The 24,901-nt window shown below is 40.7% G+C and overlaps 2 protein-coding genes across 2 annotated transcripts; both read left to right on the top strand.

The window, feature by feature from the left end:
* The first annotated feature begins 11,345 nt into the window (after positions 1 to 11,345).
* LOC110713799 lies at positions 11,346 to 12,372 on the top strand. Its single transcript, XM_021892242.1, has 3 exons — positions 11,346 to 11,569; positions 11,649 to 12,065; positions 12,150 to 12,372. The coding sequence occupies exons 1-3, from the start codon at positions 11,555 to 11,557 to the stop codon at positions 12,267 to 12,269; spliced, it is 552 nt and encodes a 183-aa protein (XP_021747934.1). The 5' UTR covers positions 11,346 to 11,554; the 3' UTR covers positions 12,270 to 12,372.
* Positions 12,373 to 15,454: 3,082 nt separating this feature from the next.
* On the top strand, positions 15,455 to 17,065 carry LOC110713563 (pentatricopeptide repeat-containing protein At3g26782, mitochondrial-like). The gene has a single exon (XM_021892011.1). It carries the CDS (start codon positions 15,455 to 15,457, stop codon positions 17,063 to 17,065), a length of 1,611 nt encoding a protein of 536 aa, XP_021747703.1.
* The last annotated feature ends 7,836 nt before the right edge of the window (positions 17,066 to 24,901 follow it).

Here is a 24,901-nt window from a genome sequence, read left to right as displayed (position 1 = left end):
TCAAGTGGGGGATGCTTGAAATAATTTCTTACACCATGTCAGGAATTGTTTTTCCTTGGATTCTATTAGATTATGAACAATTATATTTATACTTTTTAATAAGAGATTATGGCTCATAAGATTGGCCCATTAGCTATACAATATCTAAGGCCTTACAGTGGCATAAAAGGTCCTTATATCCCATTTGGGTTGTGGGGAGGGTCCGTTTGACAAACTCCAGCGTAATGTAACACCTTAGAAATTCCTTTCCTTTAAAATACATGTTTTGCTCTTTTTAAAACTCAAAATAGGAAAATCTAAGATATTACCGCCACCGTGAAAACGGCTGATGCAATTATCAAAGACACACAGCGGAAGACTAGTTTTAAAACTATTCCAAAACAAGTGAACTTGAAAAGTCAACCAAACGAAAGTAAGGTCAAACCAAAGTCAAATGAAGTCAAATAAAATCAACCTACAACTTGGAACCATTGTAGGCCCTTATTAAAAACAAACCAAATTCAAAACTTTGCGTTAGTCTCATGAATAATAATGTCACAAATAGTTAAAGCATTAAACACATCATAAACTTATATAAACTAGCATGATTCGCTCTTCACTCATGCCCGATCATGAATATGCTTCAATCACCTGAAAAGCTTCTCTCTACTTATTTCCACTACTCTCCATTAAAAATGGGTCATCATAGGGACAAGGTAAACATAAGGCCAATAAACACACAAGCACACAATCAGCAAAGCTGAGTACATAAGTGTATTTAAACACACTAACATGCCATCACTTATCAACACACAACTTACCTCAATGCACCTGTTTACAGGCACACAACATTCAACAAAACTTCTCAACTAGACAACTAAATAATTTGTTTAGCGTTGATTACGCATCAAACGGGTTTTCCAACTAACCTCCCCCAATAATGGGGCTACTAACATGGGAGCTAACCATGCCAGCATCAAATAACCACTCGTAAGTGGCGGAAATCCTACGCATAATAATAATAAAAGGAATGTACAGCGTCCTGTACTCCAGAAGAAGTTATGGTTAAATAGAAAACCCCATAACTCCCCCCATATGTTCATACTCAAGGTATATACGTTCCAAGAGTTTTGGTGCGTAATCTCTTTCACTTTACGTTATTTACATATTATTAAACTTGGTGAAGACTCTCAAACCATAATCATTCAATCAACAAGAATTATTCAAACATACTAATTTAATTCTTGAATAATTAGTGACCACGTAATATTTAATGTTGAACCTTTTTTTAATCTACCTCGGTGTCGAAGACACCTTAAACGCATAAAGCGCCACAAATCCTATCCCTCGGTGTTAAAAACACCTTAGCACTAAGGCACCAAAATATATTTTAACCCTCGTGTACAAAAACACTTAAATAGCTCTTTCCTCATGCTTAAAGCATCAATAAAAATTATATGAACCATAAATTAATTCCTTTTCAATATTCCAAACTAAATTAAACACGTAGTTTAATTAAACATGCATTCTAACATGCCATAAATAAAAGTGTGGTTCATATATAACACGCCAAACAATGATTTCCAATCCATAATCCAATAAATAATTTATTTCAACCAATCATGCTTCACAAATAATTCACCAAAACAATTCTCAATTCAATAAATCCAATTCATATCACCAATCTCATTTTAATTCAACCATTCTACTCAATTCCTAGCATGACACTAACTTGGAATCAATTAAGTAAATCCTAGCATGTTTCTACATTCTTAATAAATTTCCGAGTACGCGTACGTACCTCAAATAAGCCTTTAAAGTAGCTGAATATATACACTACAATAATTCCAGAACCAAGTGTCCTACATAAAGGGACAATAATACTATATTAATTACCCTTATATACACAATTTTAGAAACTTAAATTCACTTTAGATTAATTAAATAATCTGAAAATTATTTATAAAACCCTAATTAAACTCTTCTTTAATGGGTAATTAAACCCTTTCAATAAAATCATAATTCTACTACTTTAAATAAAATTCCAGCAACATTATTTGATTAAAACTCCCTTTAAAACTTTATTAAAACATACTTTTATGTCCAATTAATCTATAAAATCATTAGGTATACAAAAGGCCCAAATCAAATTGCATAAGAACCCTAAAAATAAAGTCTTTAATAAATTAGAAACCCTTACTTTAATCATATCAAAATCTGAAAATAATACACATAATAATTATAATTTGTAAATATAAATTAAACCTTTAAATTATGGCTTTGATACTAATTAAACCAATTTTGAACAATAAAAACCAAGATCAAACTAAACAACAAATTAAGAAAACCAAGAGGAGAGAGAGAAGGGTGTCACGGTGGTGACCGGTTGGTGACGCTGGCTGCCGGCTAGAGGTCGCCGACGTCGCCGGCATTGTGACGTGGCGACAGTAGGCGGTGGGGGCATCAACAATTTTGGTTGGTTTATGTCACCCAAAACCCACGTAAAAGCAAGAAGGAAAGAATAAGAAAAGGAGGAAAAGAAAAAGAAAAAGAAAAAGGGGAAAGAAAAAAAAAAAGAAAAATAAGGAGAAAACTAACCTTTTGACTTATTGACTTTGTGTGGGGAAATTTTGGGGATAAATTGAGTATTTATAGTGTAGTGTAGGTTAGGGTAGGTTTGGGCTTTATAAAAATAATAGACTTAATGGATAAAATAGTTGGCCCATATGTAAAAATAAGATGATTGGGTTCACAATGAAGATGGGCTACAATACATTCGGATTGATTATTTGTTTATCCTCTAATTAAAATCATTTGACCCCAAAAATATATTTTACAAATAAATAACTTATTTATAAAATACATTAAAAATACAGGGTATTACAGTTGACTAGAATTTTTCCGGTCAAAATAAGTCATGTGCATAGCACGTGACAACTTTAGTTACTTTTTTTTTTTTCCTTTTCCATTTTTCCCTCGATTTCCCCAGTTTTCCCCTTATGAAACCCTAATTTCAAACCCAAATTAATCATAAATCTTGAATTATTATTATCCTTGAAATTATTTTGTGATTAATTTGGGTCTGAAATTAGGGTTTCATAAAGGGGAAATCGAGGGAAAAAGAGGGGAAAAGAGGGAAAAGGAAAAAAAAAAAAGGTAAATGTAAGGAAGGTGTGTCCATCGTAGGGGATCCTTCTCTTTTATGCCCATGGCCCTTTAAAAGCCTAGGATTTTACACTTTTTAGGGTGTTTTACGATTTGAATTCTTGACTGTTTGGGAGACCTTTGAATTAGAGTTGATCTTATCATCATGCTTTTTTGTAATAAACTAGTAAGGATTCGCCAATGAGTTTGAGGAAAACACATAAACCTCGTTCATGTCTTTCTCCCATGTAGGGTTCAAGGGATATTTAGCATGAATCATAAGTTTACCCCATGCCCAAATTGGTCTACTTATACCAGAAATGAGTTCAGGAGCGAGGGTACTAAAATAACGTTCTTTTTAGGGAGGAAATGCTAATCTAGCCCTAGTGCGGCCTCTAATAGTTCTTTTTTTGAAAATTACATCATCAAACAATATATGCAACGTGGTTCATAAAAACTAAGTTAGTTGATGTTATTTACAAGCATTAATTATGTAGGAACTACATTGTGAAAGTCGTCATTATTTTGTTATTCAATTTCGTGAAAAGAACCATAAATAAACAATATTCGCTTTAACTTAGGTGATTAAACAACAATTAATTATTCAATTCTAATATTTGATTAACGAAAGAATACTATGCGAAATTAATTAATTAAAAGTTTGTTTAAAGTGATCAAACAACACTAATTAATCAATTAAAGTTATTTAAACAATAAAAGATAGGAAAAATTGCCCTGATTAATCTCAACTTTGCATCGTCCGCCAATAATAATATAATCCCTACTTTTGATTATTCACTATCACTCTCAACTTTGTATGGGATTAATTTCTATTGCACCCAAATGACTTGGTACCGGTTGAAGATAAATTTTCCTGACTTGTGATTAGTTTGACACGTGTTGCAACCTGATTAGGTAAAAAAATTAAAAAAAAAACAAATAACACAAAATTTAAAATTAAAAAAAAAAACCCTTAGCCACTTTCACCACTACCACCATTCTCATTCTCGCCGAAACCCTAACCCCATCCCTCAATTCCACCGGAAAACGGCCGGCCAACCTCCGACTTCCACTAAAAACAACCGACCATCCTCCACCACCCAACCTCGACCCTCGAAACAATCCACACAGTCGATTTTCGTGGCTGATTGTCGGGGAAGGGGGTGAAATCGAGGGTGGGGGAAGGGAAAGGGTTGGGTTTTGAGGGAAAAGGGGAGGGCTAGGCGCCGTTTTCTGGTAGCGAGGGAGGGGTTTTCGGGGGTGGGGGAAGGGAAAGGGTGGGTTTCGAGGGAAGGGGGAAGCCTGGGCGCCGTTTTCTTGCAACAGGGAGGGGTTTTCGGGGGTGGGGGAAGGTAAGGGGTGGGTTTTGAGGAAGGGGGAGGGTTGGGCGCCATTTTCCGGCAGCGGGGGAGGGGTTTTAGGGGATAGGGGCCGATTTTCCGGCGGGATGGGGTTGGGGGTGTGGTGTATTCTGGGATAGGGGTGGGGGGCTGTGCATGGTGGCAGCTGCTCGGAATGGGTGGTTTAGGGTTTTTTTTTTAAAAAAAAGTTTTAAGCCAATTATAGGCTGACACGTGTCTTGTAACCTGTAATATTAAGTTGGATGACCGGTTGGGTGAAATAGAAATTAATAGGGTATTAAGTTGGGAGTGATGGTAAATAATTAAAAGTAGGGATTATTATTGGCGGACGAGGCAAAGTTGGGATCAATGGTGACAATTTTTCCTAAAAGAAAAGTGATTTATCTAAGTGCTTAGGAAACTAACCGTTCTTCAATTCTTTTATGTTTAATTTTTGTTTTAATGAGTTTGTAGACTTCTTTCTAGCTTCTTCGTACCTCCAAGGATTTCAATATATTCAATTATGGGTGGAAAGTATTTGGGAAGGGAGAGAAAAGTAGTATGATAGTAAGAGAACTTGAGAGATTAGGGTTTTAAGAATCCTAGGGTATAAAATTCTGATTTTCTGTCCCCTCTAAGGTTGAGCGAATACCCCTATTTTTTGGCGTAGGAATCTAGGTTTATGGTTTTAGAGCCACGGCATCAGGTGGCTCACGCAACTCTCGGAGTCGCACTGGGTGTCGCGCGCCAGGCGCTCATAACTTAATGAGTTGCGCTTGGTGCGGTTTACCTTATACGAAAACGTGTTTTTAAGACTTCCATAACTTTTAATTACGAAGTCAAATTAAGGCGTGTGAGATATAATTGGAAAGTTCTAAATGTTTAATTTCCAATTATGTTAGAATTAGGGTAAAATCTGTTATGGATCAAAAGATATGTCCGTTACAGTACAAGGGTGTCGGTTTTAGGGCCCGGTTTAGTGTTTTGATAATAACTTCTTCGTTTTAACTTAGAATTGAGCTTATAATATACCGTTGGAAATATCTTTGAAAGGGATGTCCATTTATTTAGGCCTTGTATGGAGATATGATGGTTGATTTATCTGATTGGCTCTGTTTTTAACAATGTAAGATCCATTGGATTTATTTTTATTGCATTTGACGCATCTGGGTATGTTATTAATCAAGTTTAAACATGAATGAGCACACTTTAGGCCTATTAGTAATCGGACAAGGCTCTAAGGCAACTTGGTCTCAAATGTGGGTTTTAACTTCATAATGCATTTCGTAGTTTATAAACACTTCAACTTTGATAGCATGAAGAATGGGTTTTTGTAACATCATCGCACTTCTTGTCGGGACATGAGGCCAAAAGTAGGTGCCTATAGTAACTTAAGTTGTCATGTGGTATGCACGTGACTTTATTTGGCCAAAAAAATTCTAGTCAACGCCGGAGTTTGGTTAATGGACCCTTCTCATAACTCAAATGGGATATAAGGACCTTTTGTGCCACCTTTTTTATAAAAAGGCCTTTCTCATAAGGTCAACCACTTAAAAGGACCTTTCTCACAAATTTTTCTAAAAAGTATGATAACCTTCTTTCCTGTCATATACAAAATTTATATATTTTCGAATGTATGGTGTATCTAAGGTGGTTTTTTTTTTTTTTTTTTTGGGTGCAATAAGGGTATTTTTTGTACATCTAATATATATTTGTTCATTTTAAAATTTTATAAATGAGCAAAAAATAATTAAACCACCGTTGGATGCACATACCTATATATAGAGGGTGTACATAAAAGGTTTTGACTATCTTAATGAAGATTCTAAGTTGGTTTTTATTTAATTGTTGATTATAGATAATGATGTAAGTACACAAAACTATTCTCGTAATATGCAAGTATCCTCTCCTTTCTCGAACGAATGTCACGTTTGTTGGTGTACACTCCCTCCGTTTTAAAATACTACGTACTTGCTCTTTCTTTTTATGCGCGGAGTTTTAGGAGAAATTGAAAAATGTAATAAAACATGGAGACAATATGGTTGGTGAAAGAATAAAAAATTGTAAAAAAATAAAAGTAGTTGAGAAGATTAAAGGAAGAAAATCTAATATCATATAACTAATATATAAAGCTAAACTTTTAGCCAGACAACGAGATAGCGACACTTAGCGTTCCAACTTTTTGCCAAGTGTCGCGCTACGTAGGATAGAGTTATATAAAACTCAATTTGTAGGATAAAAAAGTTAGTTTAGAATTCTATTTACAATCAAATTTGGATAGAATTTTAGGATAAATTGTTAATTTAGAGTTTTTTTTTCAATAAACTACCAATATTTCATATGTACAAATTGAATTATAATTCTATTCGAAAAATAATTAGATTATAATACTCATAAATTATAATATAAATTTATTTTTTGTATCATCATAATATTTTTTTAAAACGAAGGAATTAGTTCAAAATATACCACATTTAAAATGATTGCTTTGTTCAATCGGGTCGGGTCACAAGTCATTTTGGACAGGGTCATTAACTCATTATTTCAAGTTACGGGTCAAGAAATGTTTTTCACCAATATTATTATTAGTCATTACATGCCTACTACATAGTTTAATCGTCACAAAAACACATCAATTCCTAACTAATTTTGTATCAATGATATGTTTTAAAATATGACATATAGATTAAAAATATATCTTAAAATTCAATAAACAACCCGGGTATCACACGGCCACAACACTAGTATACATTTAAAGGGGACACTTTTCCCGAGTTTTTAGAGAGCCGAAATAATTTTCTTAGCGCGCCACGTAGGATTATAAATTTTAGTTTTAGCCAATTAAATAAGAGATTATTAATTTCTTTTATAATTAAATAATTCAAATACCACGTAAGCAAAATTGACGAATGAGATTTTTAAGTTTAAATTAATTATATATATAGAATATTATCTTTTGATAGTATGAATTTTATCTAAATAAATAACAAATTTTAGTACAAAATTTTAAAAAAAAAATATTTAAAAAAATTCAAAAAAAAACCGTGCATCGTACGGGCTTCATTAACTTAGCACGTCATGTGGGATTATAAATTTAAGTTGTAGCCAATTAAATACGCAATTTCTAACATACTCCTGGAGTACCATGCATACGGTAATCCAGGTTTTATAAAACTCGTGTTATTTTGATGTTAACTCTTTGTTACTTCAAATTATATATATGTTACTTTTAAATAAATGTATGTTATTTCGCCATTTGTCTCATTCATCTTCTTCCCACACTCACTCTCTCTTCCTCTCAGTTATTCCAACTTAAAATCATACACTTTCTCTCCCCTTTTTTCTTCCAATTTTCTGGGTTTTCTAGGAATCAACCTGACTCTTACTCTCTTCCTCTCACTACTCCAACTATAAATTTAACACACTTTCTCTCTCCCCTTTTTTTCTTCTAATTTTTTGTGTTTCTTAGAAATCAATTGATTTGAAAGTAATTTAAGAGTGTAAATGTGTTTATGTCCAGAAATTTAGTATCTTCTAATTTAAAATGTTTGAATCTCTTCAAGATGTCTTAAAACTCAACACTGCTAATGTTATTTTGATGTGAATTTATTATCATTTCAATTTTTATATATGTTATTTTTAAATAAGTACATGTTATTTAATGTAAATTAAAAATAGCATAAGTTGGGGTTGAAGTAATAAATAAGTAAATAATATAGTATTGTAACAAAATAACACAACATTTAAACAAAATAACATAAAGTGTAAACAAAATAACATAAAGTTTATGCAATTGTGTAAGGAGTACCATTATTCATAGTACTCCAGGAGTATATAATACTAAATGATTCAAATGCCACGTAAGCAAAATTGACGAATGAGATTTTAAAATTTAAATTAATTAAATAAAAAATATTATCTTTTGAGATTAGGAATTTTATCTAATATTTTAAAACTAATATAATAACAATTTTAATCATATAAATATAATTTTTTTTAAGAAAAAAAATACTAACAAACCGTGCATAGTACATGCTTCATCTACTATAAAATTATTAGAATATGATTTATGCTGGGTCACTAATTAAGGAAGTAAAGCAAGTATATACAAACAGTAGCAGCTCGTCTTGTGTGCGGCCGTCCACACCGTGTGACCACTTAAAGTAACCCCTATAACATTGATTAAGTAACTCTGGTAATACCAATCAAGTAACCCCTATAACAGTGACCAAGTAACTCTATAACAATGATAAAGTAACCCTTTTAACACTGATCAAGTAACTCCCATAACACTAGCAAAGTAACCCAACCCCTATAGTGGCTAGTCAAACGGTGTGACCAGCCACATATTAGACTTTGTGAAATAGTATAAAATAAAGTGAACTGTTAAACATCGCCCGCAAATTCCTACATAAAGCCCACAAAATAAGAGTGAAATGACACTTTTGCCCTCATACTAAAAAACACAATTTCTCTCTCTACTCTCTACTTCCACTTTCTCTCTCTAAATTATTTCCAGAGCTATGTCGAGGCGGCCCGACAAGGAAGTGGCGGCACCGGCGGTGGGCGGAAGGCGGTTTGCCGGCCAGAAGGTAATTTTTTAAATTTTTGTAATTTTTTTTTTAAAAAAAAAACCTCCGGCGACGGTGGGGCGCCAAGGCGAGACGCCACCACCACGGAGGACGCGCCTAGGAAAGACGCCCATACGGTGGTGGCGGCGCCTAGCCCAGACGCCACTACCACGGCGGCGGCGCAGAGGCTAGGCGCCACGGCCGTGGTAGTGGCGTCTGGGCTAGGCGCCGCCACCACCGTACGGGCGTCTTGCCTAGGCGCCTCCTTCTTTTTTTTTTGTTTTTTTTTTAATTTTAAATTTTATTTTCGAATTTTTTTTTTTTTTTTTTTAAAAATTTGTTTTTCTTTTTTTTAAATTGTATGTTCCCTTTTTTTTTTATCTTTTTTTTTTTAAATTTTGTTTTTTTATTTGTTTTAATTTTATGTTCTATTTTTTTTAAAAAAAAAAAATTGTATCTGGTTTTAATTTTTAATTTTATGTTCCTATGTATTTTTTTTTTTTTGAATTATATTTTTTTATGTAAAAAAATTATAAGTTCCCTTTTTTTTTTTATAAATTTTCTTTAAAATTTTGATGTTCTTCTTTTTTTAAGTTTTTGCAATTTTAAATTTTTTAAGTTTTGTTAGTTTTTTGTTTTTGGTTTTTTCTTTGCATTGTTGATTTTTTGTTTTTGTTTATGTTTTTCATTTTTTAGTTTGTTGTTTATATTTTTTGTTTTTGGTTATATATTTTGTTTTTGGTATATTGTTTTGTTCATATTTATATTTTTTTATGTTTATATTTATATTTTTTATGTTTTTATTTATATTGTGTTGTTTATATTTTTATTTTTTATGTTTATAATTTTATTTCCGTTACTTGTTTATTTGCTTTTGTGTTTTTTTTTCGTCCTTTTTTGTATTTATATTTTTTGTTTTTGGTAATATTTTTTGTTTTTGTTTTTGTTTATGTTTGTTTTTTTTTGTTTGTAGTTTATATTTTTTGTTTTTGGTATATGTTTATGTTTATATTTCTTATGTTTATATGTATATTGTCTTGTATATATTTATATTTTTTATGTTTATAATTTTATTTCCGTGACTTGTTTATTTGCTTTTGTGTTTATTTTCGACTTTTTTTAATTTGTTTTCGTTATTATGTTTCGTTATTTACTTGGAGTTAGGCATCGCAATTTAGACCTGGTGCGGGGAAGAGTATTGACGTCGTGAGGAGTACGATCTACTCAATGGAGAGCTCGGGGCCCAGACACGTTAGATCCCGTGGTATTTCGGCCTCGGCCCGCAGAGAACGGGTGCACTGTTCTGCGGACGATCAAGATGATGATGATGATGATGAGGAGGAGGAGGAGGAGGTCGAGGAGGAGGAGGTCGAGGACGAGGATGATGCAGATGAGGATGTCGACGATCAGAGTGGACCATATGATGATTACGGTCTATTCAGTCAGAGGCTTGATGATACGTATGAGACGCATAGGGTAGATGTGCGTAAGGGTCGAGATGGTAGGTTTGTTAGTAGATCTGGCACATCATCTGCGTCCACTGTGTCTGCGGGTAGCAGAAAACGGTCGAGGGCCGTTAATGATTCTTGGATGGTGAGGGGTGAGGTGGCCGGGGGACCTATAGACGGGAGTGTGATTCCTAGCTTTTTAGGACACATCGCTACCCGTATTTGGGAGGACCAGGAGAGGGCTTTGGATACAGGCATTTTGAAATGCCAAACCCGGGAAAAGACTTGTAGGTTTTTGTGTAGCTGGGCTGATGCTTGGCCGGAGGAGAGCGAGATGGTCAGGCGATTGAGGGGCACTAGAGTGAGTCACCTTCCTGCCACCATGCACGACAGGATTGACTGGACGCTGATCACGGCTTTCGTTGAGCGATGGCAGCCGGATACGAACTCGTTCCACCTTCCGTTCGGTGAGATGACGATCATGTTGCATGACGTCGAGGCCATCCTTGGGATTCCCGTGGAGGGAAACCGAGCATCTGTCGTCACTGATGCGGATCAGGCAGATTTACTAGCGGAGCTGTTGGCGGTGGATAGGGCTGCGCTGTACACATCGGCACTTGGTGTGTGGGATCACGGCGGCGTTAAGATCGCAGCCGTCTTGCAGCGATGTTTGCACCCTACGGCACGTAGGACGCAGGACACACAGCTGGCTGCATATGTTTTTCTTCTTCTGGGGTGTACCTTGTTTCCGGATAAGAGCGGGAACAAGCTCAGGCCACGCGACATAGTTGACGCGTGTGAGCCCGACAGAGTAGGCCAGTTTTCTTGGGGGTCGGCTACGCTGGCGTATCTGTATCGCCAGTTAGGATTCTCGAGCCGGGCTGATGCAGCAGGTATCACTGGATGTCTGACGTTGTTACAGACCTGGATATACGAGTATTTTCCTGCGTTTCGACCACACCGCGACCCGGTTCCCATTGGTGATGGCCAGCCACGTGCCTGTGCGTGGAGTCCGCGTGTCGAGAAGAAGTCCGTTGACCGCCTGCGCTCCATACGGTTATCGCTTGACAGGATGTCCCCCTTAGAGGTACAGTGATTAAATTATTTCTACTTTTACAATCTGATGCTTTATTTTATGACTGTTACTGATTTTAAATAATGTGCAGGTGAACTGGATGCCTTTCGGCCAGAACCCTAGTAATAGGGTACCCAGGACCCTCTACACCGGACTGATTCAGTATCGCGAGATCGTAGAGGCGTACATGCCGCAGCGCTGTCTTCGCCAGCTTGGATTTGTCCAAGTTGTCCCACCTCCACCGGCATGGCCCAGTAAGGCGGTACGATCTGCGTCGTCGAAGGAGTACGTCGTCCAATGGCCGTCAAACATGATATCCATGTGGGAGCAGTTTCCGATGGTTGCCCGCCTATGGACGGCGGAGCTGCAGCGGCCGCCAAGTGGGGTGACTGCCATGTGTGACCAGCACTACATGGAATGGTACATCCGGCACTCGCACCCGAGGTTGATCAAAGACATCGACGACGCAGATGATGACGATGTGCCACCTGCCACTGCCTCTTATGCGGTACGTCTCATCTTTTATTTGTTGTTCTCTTATTTTAATATATATATGTATAATACGTCGTTTCATGTTTTTTGTTTTGTGTAGTGGATGGGCAAGATTATGCAGTTGGGACACCGACTTTTTGAGGAAAGGGACTGCATGACGAGTGCATCAGGCAGAGCTGTTATTGACGATCTGGAACGGACCCTTGAGCAGTGGCAGTGAGCGTCACAGAGGGATTACTGATATTTGAAATTAGACATTATCTTTTTAGTTTGTAATATTTGAAATTATTGTTCTTAGTTTTTAAAATTCAATATTATCTTTTTAGTTTGTAATATTTGAAATTATTGTTGTTAGTTTTTAAAATGAAACATTATCTTTTAAAAATGAACACATAGAAATGACATAGTATTGACAATACAAGGCCTCATAGTAAAAAGTAGGTGTACATCAACAAAAACTACATGGCAATTAAATTGTTCCACTGTTGCACGCGAGCATGGTACAAAGCATCCCAACCGGCCACGACCACGGCCACGACCACGGCCACGACCGCGAATGTACTCAAACGCACTCTTGTTCCGCCGTGGTTGTCGACCCCTAGGTCGCTCGACCCCTTCCGGTTCCTCGGTATCCAAACACGATGTATTGAACATGTCATGAAGTATGTGTGTAGCACTACGAATGATCGAAGGGTGACTGGAGGACACTTGGTCAAACATCAACTGAAACTGCTCCAACTCCTCCTGTTCACGGTGAACCGTATGCGGAACAGCATGCTCTCCGATAACGAGCGTCCGCCAGAATGGATGAACCTGATCGACATGTAACGACGCCCTGTCTTGCATAATTACGCGGTGAATGGTGCATGCACAAGGTAATCCATGAGTCATTGATATAGCACATCCGCACCGAATAGCCACTTCATCGCCCAACTCCCTCATCCTGGTATACTCGCTCAGAATCAACCCCAAACAGTGGTGTGACACACGACCGTGGAGAATCTTAAATATGAAATGGCCATACAACATGCCATGTCGTCGTCTGGAGTCCTCGAGATAGTTCTTGATGCCGTTCCTCTGAGTATCAATAGCCTTGTTTATTCTCTCGAACAGTGTATCCAGAGCAGCCGTGGAAGAATCAATCCAGTCCTTCAAAGCTCTATGAGCGCTCTCGACTCTGCATGTCGTAGTGTTCCCAAAATGAAGAACTTGGTTCGTCCAATATTTGACAAACTTTTCCCTCTGAGGTACCCACTGGTGCATCACATAGTCTACGATTGGCGGGCACCACTTGTACGCATCCTTGAAGTTTTCCAAGGCTCGATCGTACTCTGCCTCTGTGGTAGCTTGCATGATCTTCCGCCACTTACCATTTACCAATGTCTCTGCTGTTACTAAATTCTTGTTGAAAAGATTGTAGGCTTTGACTTTCACGCAGTTGTTGATGTGCCATGTGCACAGTAAATGGCTCGACTCCGGAAACAGCTCCGCTATAGGGGCAAAAAGACCTCCCTCACAATCACTTACGATGGCCGATGGCTGTACATTTGGGCCGATGTAGTTTCTCAACTTTTCCAACACCCAACGGTAACTCGCAGCCGTCTCATCCTTCATGACTGCATAACCAATCAGAAAGTTCTGGTTCGTTGGAGCCATCCCAACCATCTCAACCAGTGGGAACTTGTACTTGTTTGTCTTGTACGTTGAATCGATCAAAATCACAGATGGCCAAGACGAAATCATATCAGCACAATCAGGATGGACAAGGAACAAATGAGTTACCTCCGATGTGTCTTCGTCAGATTCAAACCAGTAAAGGTAACCACGTGCTTGTGCCTGGTGCAGAAGCTGCTGTATAGGGTTCCTTCCCTCTGACCGTTCAAACCTCAATTTCTGTCTGACGTTGTAGATGTGTCTTCGGTTTGGCTGGTCTTCGGGGAATTTCTCTAACACAGACGCTAATATTTTAGCGGGCTTCACTTGAGCATCACTCATTTCTTTTACAACTAGTTTCGCAGCTGGACTTAGGCCGCTTAACTGCCGATGCCCCACTTTGTATGCTATCAGCTCATGGTTGTGATATCCCCATTTGCCGTAACCCTTCACTTCCCAACCGTCACGCCTTTGATGTTGTCGAACCTTAACTCGGAACTGACACCCACAACCTTTCCGCTTTGAGTCAAACCGAATCGCTTTACTGAAATCTCGTTCTTCTCTTTTGCGATAACGGTCGCATCTCAAAATGCGATCCATTCTACCATCCCGTTGAGATTTATGAGTTGCTACTACTAAACAAAAGCCTGATCTAATTGCAACCTGTTTTGCCCAATCAATCGCTTGTTGAGCATCTTCGAACAGGCCATCATGTACAAAAATCCCACTGTAATCATTTCCGTCTCCACCATAATCCTGTAACAATAACATATAACGTATAAATATATTTACATTAAGATTAAATTAACAAAAACAAACAAAAACAAAAAAAAAAAGGGGATTAAATTAAAAAAAAAAATAAAAAATAAAAAAAAAATATATTCCCCTAGTGGCGCCTGGCCAGGACGCCAGAGCCACGGCCTGAGCGCCTGGTCAGGACGCCGGAGCCACGGCCGGGGCGCCTGGTCAGGACGCCGCCGCCATGGTGTCGGCGTCCTGGCCAGGCGCCTTGGCCGTGGCTCCGGCGTCCTGGCCACGCGCCACTACTATGGTCGAGGCTTCTCCACCAGGCGCCGTTACCACGGTGGCGGCGTCCTGGCTAGGCGCCACAACCACGGCATGGCCTTTTGGCTAGGCGCCAGCCACCATTTCGACCTTACGATGTGTTACGAACCTCGTTTTCCGATGACGACGGCGATTCTCCGGTGATCCTCGGCGATCCGGTGCTGCTCCACATTTTTTTAGTGCGAAAAATTTATCTTCGGTTAAAATTATAAAAAGGGCAAATTTGTCAAAAAATTATAAAATGTGGACTTTATGTAGAGATTTGCGGGCGATGAATAACAAGTCCCAAAATAAAAAGTGAAGAAGTATTTCAAAACGGAGAGAATAATAATGTACGCTCCAACAATAAATTCACAAAATTGTATTCGTGGTATAATTAAATGCCCTACTGTTTCTCTCTCTCATCACAAAATAAAATTCACAAAACTCGAAAGGACTCGGCAACCTCTAAAATGCCAATCCGCTAAAAATCGAGATCCAATTGGCTGGATAATAATCAGTCATCTTCCCCAATTTCATGGTATATTCAATTCAAACTTGAACACTTAATGTAGACCATGTGTTCGACGAAATTCCTAACAAAAATTGTTCATTATACGTGATACACATGAATCTTTGAGCCCTAATTTAATCAATGATATAAACCTCCCAACTGTAGAAGAGAGTGATTAAAAATAATCAAGGGAGATGAATGGATCACTTCGGAAATTGGTGATTTTGTGTAGTGTTAGATCAAATTTCAGGAGTTATAGTAATTGGAGGAATTGCAATGTGCATATCAGAGATTCTCATGATTACATTCACTTGCTTAAAATGTGTTCGAGTGAAAAAAACTTGAAACAAATTCATGCCCAGATTATTGTTGGAGATTATGAGCAAAACCCATTTGTTGCTTCAAAGCTTTTAGGGAAATACATTGCGCTTGCAGCTTCGAGTATGGAAGATGCACGGAAGGTGTTTGTTAAATTGCCTGAAAGAGATATTTTCTTATGGAATATGTTATTACAGGGTTATTCAAAACATGGGCACTTTGAGGATGCATTGAGTTCCTTTGTTCTAATGCGGGTGGCCAGTATTACTGTAGATCAATACACACTTCTGTTTGTGTTAAAGGCTTGTGGCGGAGCGAAAGAGATTAAAATGGGTCAGGTTATTCATGGGTATATAGTTAAATCTGGGTTTGCTTCGGATCTCTTTGTTGGTAATGCTCTAGTGGCATTTTATGGGAAGTGTCAAGAAGTTAGTTTATCTAGGGAGATGTTTGATGAAATGCAACAAAAAGATATAGTTACTTTGAATTCGATGATTTCTGCTTATGTTGTTAATGGTGTTCCCATTGAGGGTCTAGAACTCTTTCGTATTATGCTAAATGATGAAACAATTTCGCTAGATAAAGCTACACTGGTAGGCATTCTTCCTGCTTGTGCTCAACAACCAGCTATCAAAGAAGGTTTATGGATTCATTCTTACATTGTAAAATCTTGCATGGAACTTGATGCGGCCTTTGGTAGTGGTCTTATATCATTCTATGCTAATATTGGACGCTTAGATTCTGCAAAGTTGATATTTGATCAAGTATCTGATAAGAACATTGTGGTTTGGAATGCGATGATTAGGGCTTATGGAACACATGGACATGCTGAAGAAGCACTGAAGTTATTTTCCCAACTTGTAGATACTGGATTATGGCCAGATGGTCTGGTATTTTTGTGTTTACTCTCAGCCTGTAGTCATGCAGGGATGATTTCAGAAGGCTTAGAATTGTTTAATAAGATGGAACACTATGAAGTTGAGAAAATTCCTGAGCATTATGCTTGTATCATAGATTTGTACAGCCGGGCAGGTCTACTAGACGAAGCAATGAAATTTATTAAGACTATGCCTATTGAGGCAGGGAAGGATGTCTATGGTGCCTTGCTTGGTGCATGTAGGATACATAATAACATTGAACTTGCTGAGGAAGTAGCGGAAAAGCTGTTTGATTTAGACCCTGAAAATTCAGGGCGCTATCTCATTTTGGTCAAGATGTATGAGGACGCAGGCCGGCATCAGGATGCTGCGAGGTTAAGGACTACATTGAGAGACAAGAAGATTCAAAGACCAGTTGGCTACAGTGCAATTGAAATAGATTATAATCTTCACACATTTGGAGCAGAGGATGAATCCCACCCATTCAGGGAACAAATCTTTGACACATTGCATAAGTTGGAGTTGGTGTTGATAGATGAAACAACTGTAGCTGATCAAATGGTAGTAAACTCACAAGTAACAGGGATGGAGGTCGATTATTGGCAGTGAGCTCATATGAATCATAGTTGAGCTGTGTGGGAACGTGGGTGGTGGTAAGGATAGGTGAGCGACATTGTGGGAAGTGGTGCAGGAGACACGTGGGTGTGGGTCTAGGTGGATGGACTGATGGGCGGTGTCTAGTGGTTGGAGATGGTAGGTGGAGAAGGAAGGGGTTAATTAAGTAAATTTTGTAAAAATGAATGGGCCAATTTAACGGATTATTCAGTCATAAGTCATAACAGATCAAGGACCATTTTTAGAAGAACCCCTAATGCTAATAGTTGGGACTTGAATTTTTGATTGAGGTCCGAGGCTTGATCTCGATTAATGACTATTTGATGTAGATGTGATGTTCTAGTGTTGTTCTTTTTCTAAGTTTGAGAGGTTTTTCTGTGGAGAGGTTTAGAGTTTTTTGGGAAATTTTCTCTGTTTTCTAGTGTAGTTCCTCTTGTTTCCTCCTCTTCTTCCAAATGAAATCGAGAGTCTCTATTTATAGAGTGAGACATCCCTAGGGTTATGGTTTGATGTAATTGGATGTTAAGCTTAACAATAATATAACACTAATTTAAATGGGCAAATTTAAATTATTTTACCCAAAATAATTATTTTTAATTAATATTTAAATAATTAAACATAAGTTTATACTTTGACTTTTGACCCGTATTATCTGATGTGGCACTTGTACAAAGTTTACGTGCCTTGTTAAAGATGCGGTATAGAACAGTGGAAGAGTAGAACTTTTTTATTTATTTAATAATTACTCTCATTTGTCTAACATGACATTTGTTCTGATTTTTTTTTTCTTTCTTTTTTTTTTCAGACAAAATATTCTGATGTTCGGTCCTTGCATAGTTTGACAAATTTTACATGAATGAGGGTTATGGATTGATCTTGCTCTAGCTATTCGTTTCGGACAGTAACTGATCCGATTTGATTCGAGAAATTCAAGACCCAAACCCGATCTGTAACCGAACTGAACTCAACCCGAATCCGAACTTGACCTGATCTAAACTTAACCCGGCATCGATTTGATCCGACCTGAACTCAATCCGAATCCGATTTGACCCGACCTGAACTCAAACCGAACCGATTTGACACGACCCGGGCACAATCCGATCCGAAATTGACCCGAAAAATAACCGATCTAATCCGATATGTTTTGACCCAATCCGATTTTAACCCGATTTGATTTTTACCCGATCCGAATTTAACCCGATCATAATTAATTATTTACTTTTTTATTCAAGTTCTTATTATTTCGGGTCTTTTTTGGATTTCCTGGGATACTGGTCACGCTCTGCTGGCAATGAGTCGGCCCCACCTGCAAAACAACGAATATTCCGGCCAACGGAATATTCGCCTCCGACGATCAAGTCAGTGATCAGAACGGAAAAAGGCTAGAGAGAGAAAGTAGAGAGAAGTTGGAGCTATTTTATGCTCTGTGTTTTCAATTGTCTGAATTCCCTCCCATCATAAATGATTGGGGTATTTATAAGGGTGGGGCTCGTGCCCCTCTCTAGGGTTTATACCCTAGATTTGCGTGACGTGATTGGCTGCGCAATCAGCGAATGCCACGTGCCACTCTGGGGCGCCGTTTTGCGGCTTTCAGTGTCATCTCTCGGGATTTGGGCCCTGACGTTGTTAGGGATTTTTGGCGTGCTGATTTTTAGAAGGATTATATTGCCTAAACACATGGCATCTTCCCGTGGTGACACGTGTCACCCTATAATTGGGCCACGTGTCACTATCGGATTGGCCTGAGACCTTAAGAACTCTAGATTGTGTGGCATCTTCCCGTGGTGACACGTGTCACCCTATAACTGGGCCACGTGTCAATATGGGATTGGTCCACGTATACGAGGTATTTTTACCCTCAACATTTGCTCCTCAGAGGGGATGGCTCGTACACCTACAGGCCGGCTCCTCTGACCTTTAATAGCCTTAGCGCGTATAGATGTATTAGGGTTTTGTCAACTTTCTGTCCGCCTGACAATTGTAGGGCGAACGCCTGTCTATTCAAGCGGTGGGGACGAGACTAGGCCGTCGATTTTTGCGATCGTCCTGCCATTTCGGAGAGAGCTTTAGTTCTGCCAACTTTCCCTTGGACGCGCCGTTTATTAGGTCGTCCTTTCCGTTTAACTTAATGGAGTTGCTCGTTGCCCTTCCAAATTCTAGGTCATTTTTTCAAATTGTAACCGTTCAGCTGAGTTAGGCGGGAAAGTTGAATTTACTATCTTACCCCCATAAATTTTTCCTATATATACAAGGGGTTTGACTTCATTTTGACACTTTGGAACTTTACATTTTCTAGAGAGAAGTCAGATCTTCTAGAGAGAGAAACTGTTTTTTACTTTGAATCTTCAAGAGCTCCGCCGCGCGTTTGAGTTTTCCGGAGACATAGGTTGAGTTTTCCGATCAATCTTCAAGGTTTACAAGTTTTCGACACGTACAGAGGTAGGCCGCCTGTTTTTCTTTTCCTTGTTTTTTTTTTATTTCTTTGTTTATTTAAAAGCTGGCTCAACACTCGGCTTCGTCCGTTTCTCCTCATGAGGCTGGCCATTCGCCTGGGACTGAGGAGTCTAGAGTGGACGGAGACGAGTTGTCTCCTTCATGGAGTGGGTCCATTTCTAGTGTGTACCAACTCACATCCACCCATTCTTCTCTGTCCCTGCAGTCGAACATGGCACGGACGATGCAAACGCACGACCGTCATGCGGCCAGAAATCCAGACGGAAGTCTGGTGAACCCTAGGCCTCCTTATGACCCAAACAATGTTAATGCTGAGACCCCTTCTACCACTCCTACGACCGCTTCCACGGGCACTCACTGCTCGGCCGTGGAAGTAACTTCCTCATTTGAGGAGCGTCAAAGAACTCAAGGTGCTCCTTTTATGGGGGGAACGTCCGGGCGAACTCCGGGGTTGAGGTTCCCCCAATATGCCAGCTCGGTCATGGATGGGGCCGAGTTGCTACTCTGTGAGGGGCCTCCTTCCTCTTCTCGAGCGGACGGTGATGCGTCCGTCCCCACTCCTTCAGAACTCTATCTCCGATATGGCAGGTCGGACAGACCAAGAACGGGGATTTCTCTTAACGAACCGTCCGACCTGCCCCCTCGCAGAGCTCCTCCTACTGGGAGTCAGGCGGCCGGTGCCAAAGATAAGGGCAAACGACCACTTGAAGACACAATCTCCCCCCCGGGGCGGCCATAGTTCTAGGAGCCGCAGCTCGGCGGAGGCAGCTGACCTTGATAGAGTGTTGTCCTCCGAGTTTGGGAGCGCTCCTCAACGAGAGGAGGGCGAAGCTGAAAATGCGGCCGAGGGTGGAGCGGCAGCTGCAGAGGGCGAAGAGGCGGCCGAGGAGGAGGTTGCCAACATTGACAACTTCAAGGATCCGTACGCCTGCATGGTGGGTAGCACGGCCTTGGGCTACCTGAACCACAACTTTGAGGAATACAAGGCATTCCTCCTCCTTGGGGAAGGATTTGAGATCCAGCCTCCAAGGAAGTCCCGCGCTTTGGCCGCCTGGGAAGAAGAGAGGCCGCGCCAAAGATCCTTCAACGTCTACAGGGCGGCCTTAGACGTTGGACTGCGCTTCCCCCTCCATCCTTTCGTGCGCACAATCTTGGACGAGTATGATATTGCTCTCTTCAAAGCTGATTGAACATTTTTGGGTACCTGGTGACGTGCATCTGCAAGGGCTTCGAGCCAGACTTTGCAGTTTTCTGTGAGATGCACTCACTGACTAGGCTGGACGCGGATACGGACGACTGGCTCATCTTGAGCACCACTAGAGATTACATGGTGGTGATGGTTCGCGTCTCCAAGTGGCGTGACTGGAAGCACCGATTCTACCGCATCAAAACTAAGGACGTCGAATTTAACTTGCGGATGAATCGGTTCAATGCTGAGCCAATTCAACTTGGACGTGGGGATCTCAAGCCTGATAAGCCACCCGTCCACCCCAGCCAGGAGCACCAGCTTGAATATTTCAAAGTCAAGCGGGTGAAAAGGAACGGCAAAACTGAGCGCGTTCCAAGTAACTGGGTCCCTTTATCCAGCTGGCTGCGGGATCCCACCTTCATGTCCGCCTATGGCCTATACAGGAACCTGCCCCAAGCTGGACGCACGAACACATATTCTTACACTTACACATATTATTTGATCTTGAAAAATTTTCTAACTCTTTTTCTTCCTCTTTCAGATGAGGCGTACAAGATGCTGGACAAAGAGCAAAAAGGGGAGGTCAACATGTCCGAGATTGACCTGGCTCGGTACAAGGCTCGCCAGAGACTGTACGAGCAAACTAAAGGAGTAAGTAAACCCATCTAGCTTTCTTACGTTCGTGTATGCATTACGGAAGAGATCTTCTTCCTAACTAGGCTCGGCCTATTATATTATCTTGCTTTCTTTTTCTAACTTTTGTCTCTACAGCTGGCCACTCCAACCCCCAGATCCAACCGGAAGCAGTCGTCTCCTGCGTCCAAGACGGATCAAGACGGCAAGGCGTCCAAACAAAGCAAGACGGTCGCATCCAAGACCACTTCCACTTCTGCGGCCAAGACAACGTCGCGGACTGTCTCAAATCAGTCCAAAGGAGAACAACCCCGGTTGAGCGATAGCGGGGCCTCCAAGTCCATAGATCCGGCCGCCATGCCGGGTCATGTTGGGTCCGAGAAATCGGACGATAGGGGTAAGTCGACCCCGGCAAAACCGACCGGGCCAGAAGTGACTCCGCCCGTCCAGAGAGTCAATGAATCTGATTGGCTTGATGCCAATCAGTCGGCCGACGATCAGCCTGGCCGGAAGGGGGAGGAGAGTAATGAGTCTGCGCCGCCCCCGCCGTTCACTCTCAACCTTCCTACTCCTCCAAGCTTCTCTGACGGTCAGTTCCAATAACTTTGGATTTTATTTTGTTCTTTTTCTTTTTATTTATTAAGCTTACATTAAACTCTTTGCGTCCGCCTACAGACATTGCAGAGGAGCTTCAAATGAAGCTGCCCGGCCAGTCCCTTACTGGAGCGGACAGGAAGGCGATGCGGGAGGCCATGGCCCGGGCCGTCCCTGCTGAGCAGCGAGACAAGCTGCGGGGAATACATGAGGGCTTCCTCGGTCCCATGATCAATTGCAGCGCTGAGGTAACTTTTTCCCTCAAATGCACTTAGCCAATTTTTCGCTCATTTTGCTAACACATTTACCCTATACGCAGCACTTCCTACAGCTGAATGTCTTCCTGGAATGGAAGGACAAGGAGAACGAGCGGCTGAAGCATGCCTGGGCCCAGATTCAAAAGACCCAGGATGCCGTTACTGGGAAGGTGGCCGTCCAGCGCCGCAATTTTGAGACCCAAATCAACGCGCTGTCCGACAAGGCTGCGCGGCAGGCGGAAGATTTGGTGAAGCTGGGCGAGGCCCTACAACAAGAGTCAGTGGCCAGGGAGGCCATGAGACAAGAGAGGGACCAAGCCTTGCTGGACGGTGAACGCTGGAGGGCAGGGTTCGAGGCCTCTGAAAAGCTTCAGAGTGATGTGGCCTTGGCCCAAAAACACTTGAAGGAGGCCTTGGACGAGTCGGACGCTCTGAGGGCCGAGGTGGAGACCTTGAAGAAGTCTGTCGAGGACTTGACTCTCCAGCTGAAGACGCCTCGGGCCCCTAGCGCAGACGAGGTCGTCCGCATTGAGCAGAACGCTGAGGATAGGCTGAAGAGTTTCTTCTTCGAAGCGTTCGAGCTCATGGTGGAAGATGGGGAGGCCGCCTATTTTCAAGAGCACTTCACTAAGCGCCTCAAGAAGGCTGGCCAGCCTTCTCCTGAGCTGGACGCCACACCAACAACCTCAGAGGATGAGGAAAATCAAGTGGCGGCCGGCCATGATGGTGAAGCGGAGAGCAAAGAGGTTCCAGCTGAGGACGCCTCTCCTGCGGCTTCTCAGGATCCCATCCCAGTCCTTGATTCAGCTTCTGCCCCGGCCGCCCCCTGACTTTCATCTTTCTCTGCTTTTAAGCTCTATTTATGTATACTTTTCTTGACTTTTCCAACCGCCTTTTCGAGCGGTTTTATGTAAGATATTTTACCGCCTTTTGAGCAGCCCTTTTATTAATTGATTTTGATGATTTTTCTTCATACTTTGCATAGTTCATACTTAACAAGTTTTTTGCATTTTTATACACGTACTTTTCACGTTTTTATATCCTCGTACAATTGGGGGGTATGCCCCTTTATTCGGCGTTCACCTAGTCCGTACTTTGGGTGGTTTGATTGGCTTGGTAGAATTTATACCTTAGGTGGTTTGACTTTTACCAAGTTAATCAAATCATAATAATGATTGCCCTTGGACTAGGTGGTACGCCGAATCAACACATATATTGGCCGTTTAATTGGCTTTGTGTGAGTTTGTCCGTTGAAACTATCGCTCGGACGCACTCAGGAAATTCCAAGTGTGATCTCAACTTAAAATTTTCATGTTCGGCTAGGCTGGAATGCCTTGGTATGCCCTTGCCCCACTATGTGGGTTTCACAGGGTACCTTACCCTTATCGTCCGCATTAATCTAGGGCGGACGCATTCATGTGAATTTTGGGATCAAGCTGCCCATTCTTATTTTATTTAATTTATTTTTGTTCTGCGACCGTGTTGCTATGTTGCAAGTAACCTACTTGCAACTTTCACGCGGCCTATCTATATAAGTTATGACTGTACAAATAAGCATAAATTAAATGGAAAAATAATTATAACAATGTTTGACTTTTTCATTAATTTGTCAAAATTACATTGTCGTGGCCGTACGACTTACATTGCTCGGTCAACAGACCTAGCTGTATACACAACATTTTGGATAAGTAACTAAACATAATATTTCTTCAGATTGTCAGTATTCCATGTGCGCGGGATGGGTCAGCCGTTCATGGCTTCAAGACGGTAAGTCCCATCTCTGACCTCTTCCCTGACTCGATAAGGCCCTTCCCAATTTGGGGTCAGCTTGCCATCCTCATTTGCTCGCCCCACCGCCTCCATCTTCCTTAGGACCAGATCTCCCAATTTTATCGGCCGCTTTGACACTCGGCGATTGTATGCCCTTGTCATCCGAAGACAATAGATTTTGTGTCTAAGCGCCGCATTACCCCTAGCTTCAGGAAGGAAGTCTAGAGCGATCTTCATGGCTTCCCAATTGGCCGAGTCATTTCAGCTAAAAAATCAGCAAAGGCTTGCCCCTTGATTGCTTTTCTTGGCTCAAATGTAATATCCAAACCTCTCATTTCCAAGGCCCATTTGAGCATACGGTCGCTTGCCTCTAGCATTGTAAATGGTTTCTTCAAAGGTTGGTCTGTGTAGACCACAATTGAATGTGCCAAGAAGTATGGCTGCAGCTTTTTTGATGCCATGTACAATGCCAAGCCAAATTTCTCAATGGGGGGATACCTTAGCTCAGCGTTATGTAGAACGTGGCTAATAAAGTAGACAGGGATCTGGCGGCCATCCCGTTCAGCAAGTAGGACGACACTTAAGGAGTGTTCTGAGATGACAAGATAGATGAATAGCTTCTCGCTCTTAAGTGGACTGACAAGCCGAGGCAATGTATGTAAATGGCCTTTTAGCTGTACGAATGCTTCCTCGGCCTCCTCTGTCCACTCAAACATGGCTTTCTTTTTTATGGTTTGAAAGAAATAGCGGCACTTATCCCCTGACCTTGACAGAAATCTACCAAGTGCAGCCAAACAGCCGGTTAATCTTTGGACTTCTTTAATTGTCCTTGGTGACTTCATGTCCATGACAGCTTGGATTTTTTTCAGGGTTGGCCTCGATTCCACGTTGATCAATCAAAAATCCGAGAAATTTACCGGACTCAACACCAAA

This window comes from Chenopodium quinoa, unplaced genomic scaffold (assembly GCF_001683475.1).
Source record: "Chenopodium quinoa cultivar QQ74 unplaced genomic scaffold, ASM168347v1, whole genome shotgun sequence".
NCBI lineage: Eukaryota > Viridiplantae > Streptophyta > Magnoliopsida > Caryophyllales > Amaranthaceae > Chenopodium > Chenopodium quinoa.
Note: the sequence above shows the minus strand (reverse complement) of the source record. Positions and strands in the feature narration are given on the sequence as shown.

Excerpts from the sequence above, each read along its gene's own strand:
- LOC110713799 (XM_021892242.1), top strand. Across the intron at positions 12,066-12,149 it reads CTGCCACTGCCTCTTATGCG|TGGATGGGCAAGATTATGCA; the intron begins GTACGTCTCATC and ends TGTTTTGTGTAG.
- LOC110713563 (XM_021892011.1), top strand. The coding sequence starts at position 15,455 with ATGAATGGATCACTTCGGAAATTGGTGATTTTGTGTAGTGTTAGATCA.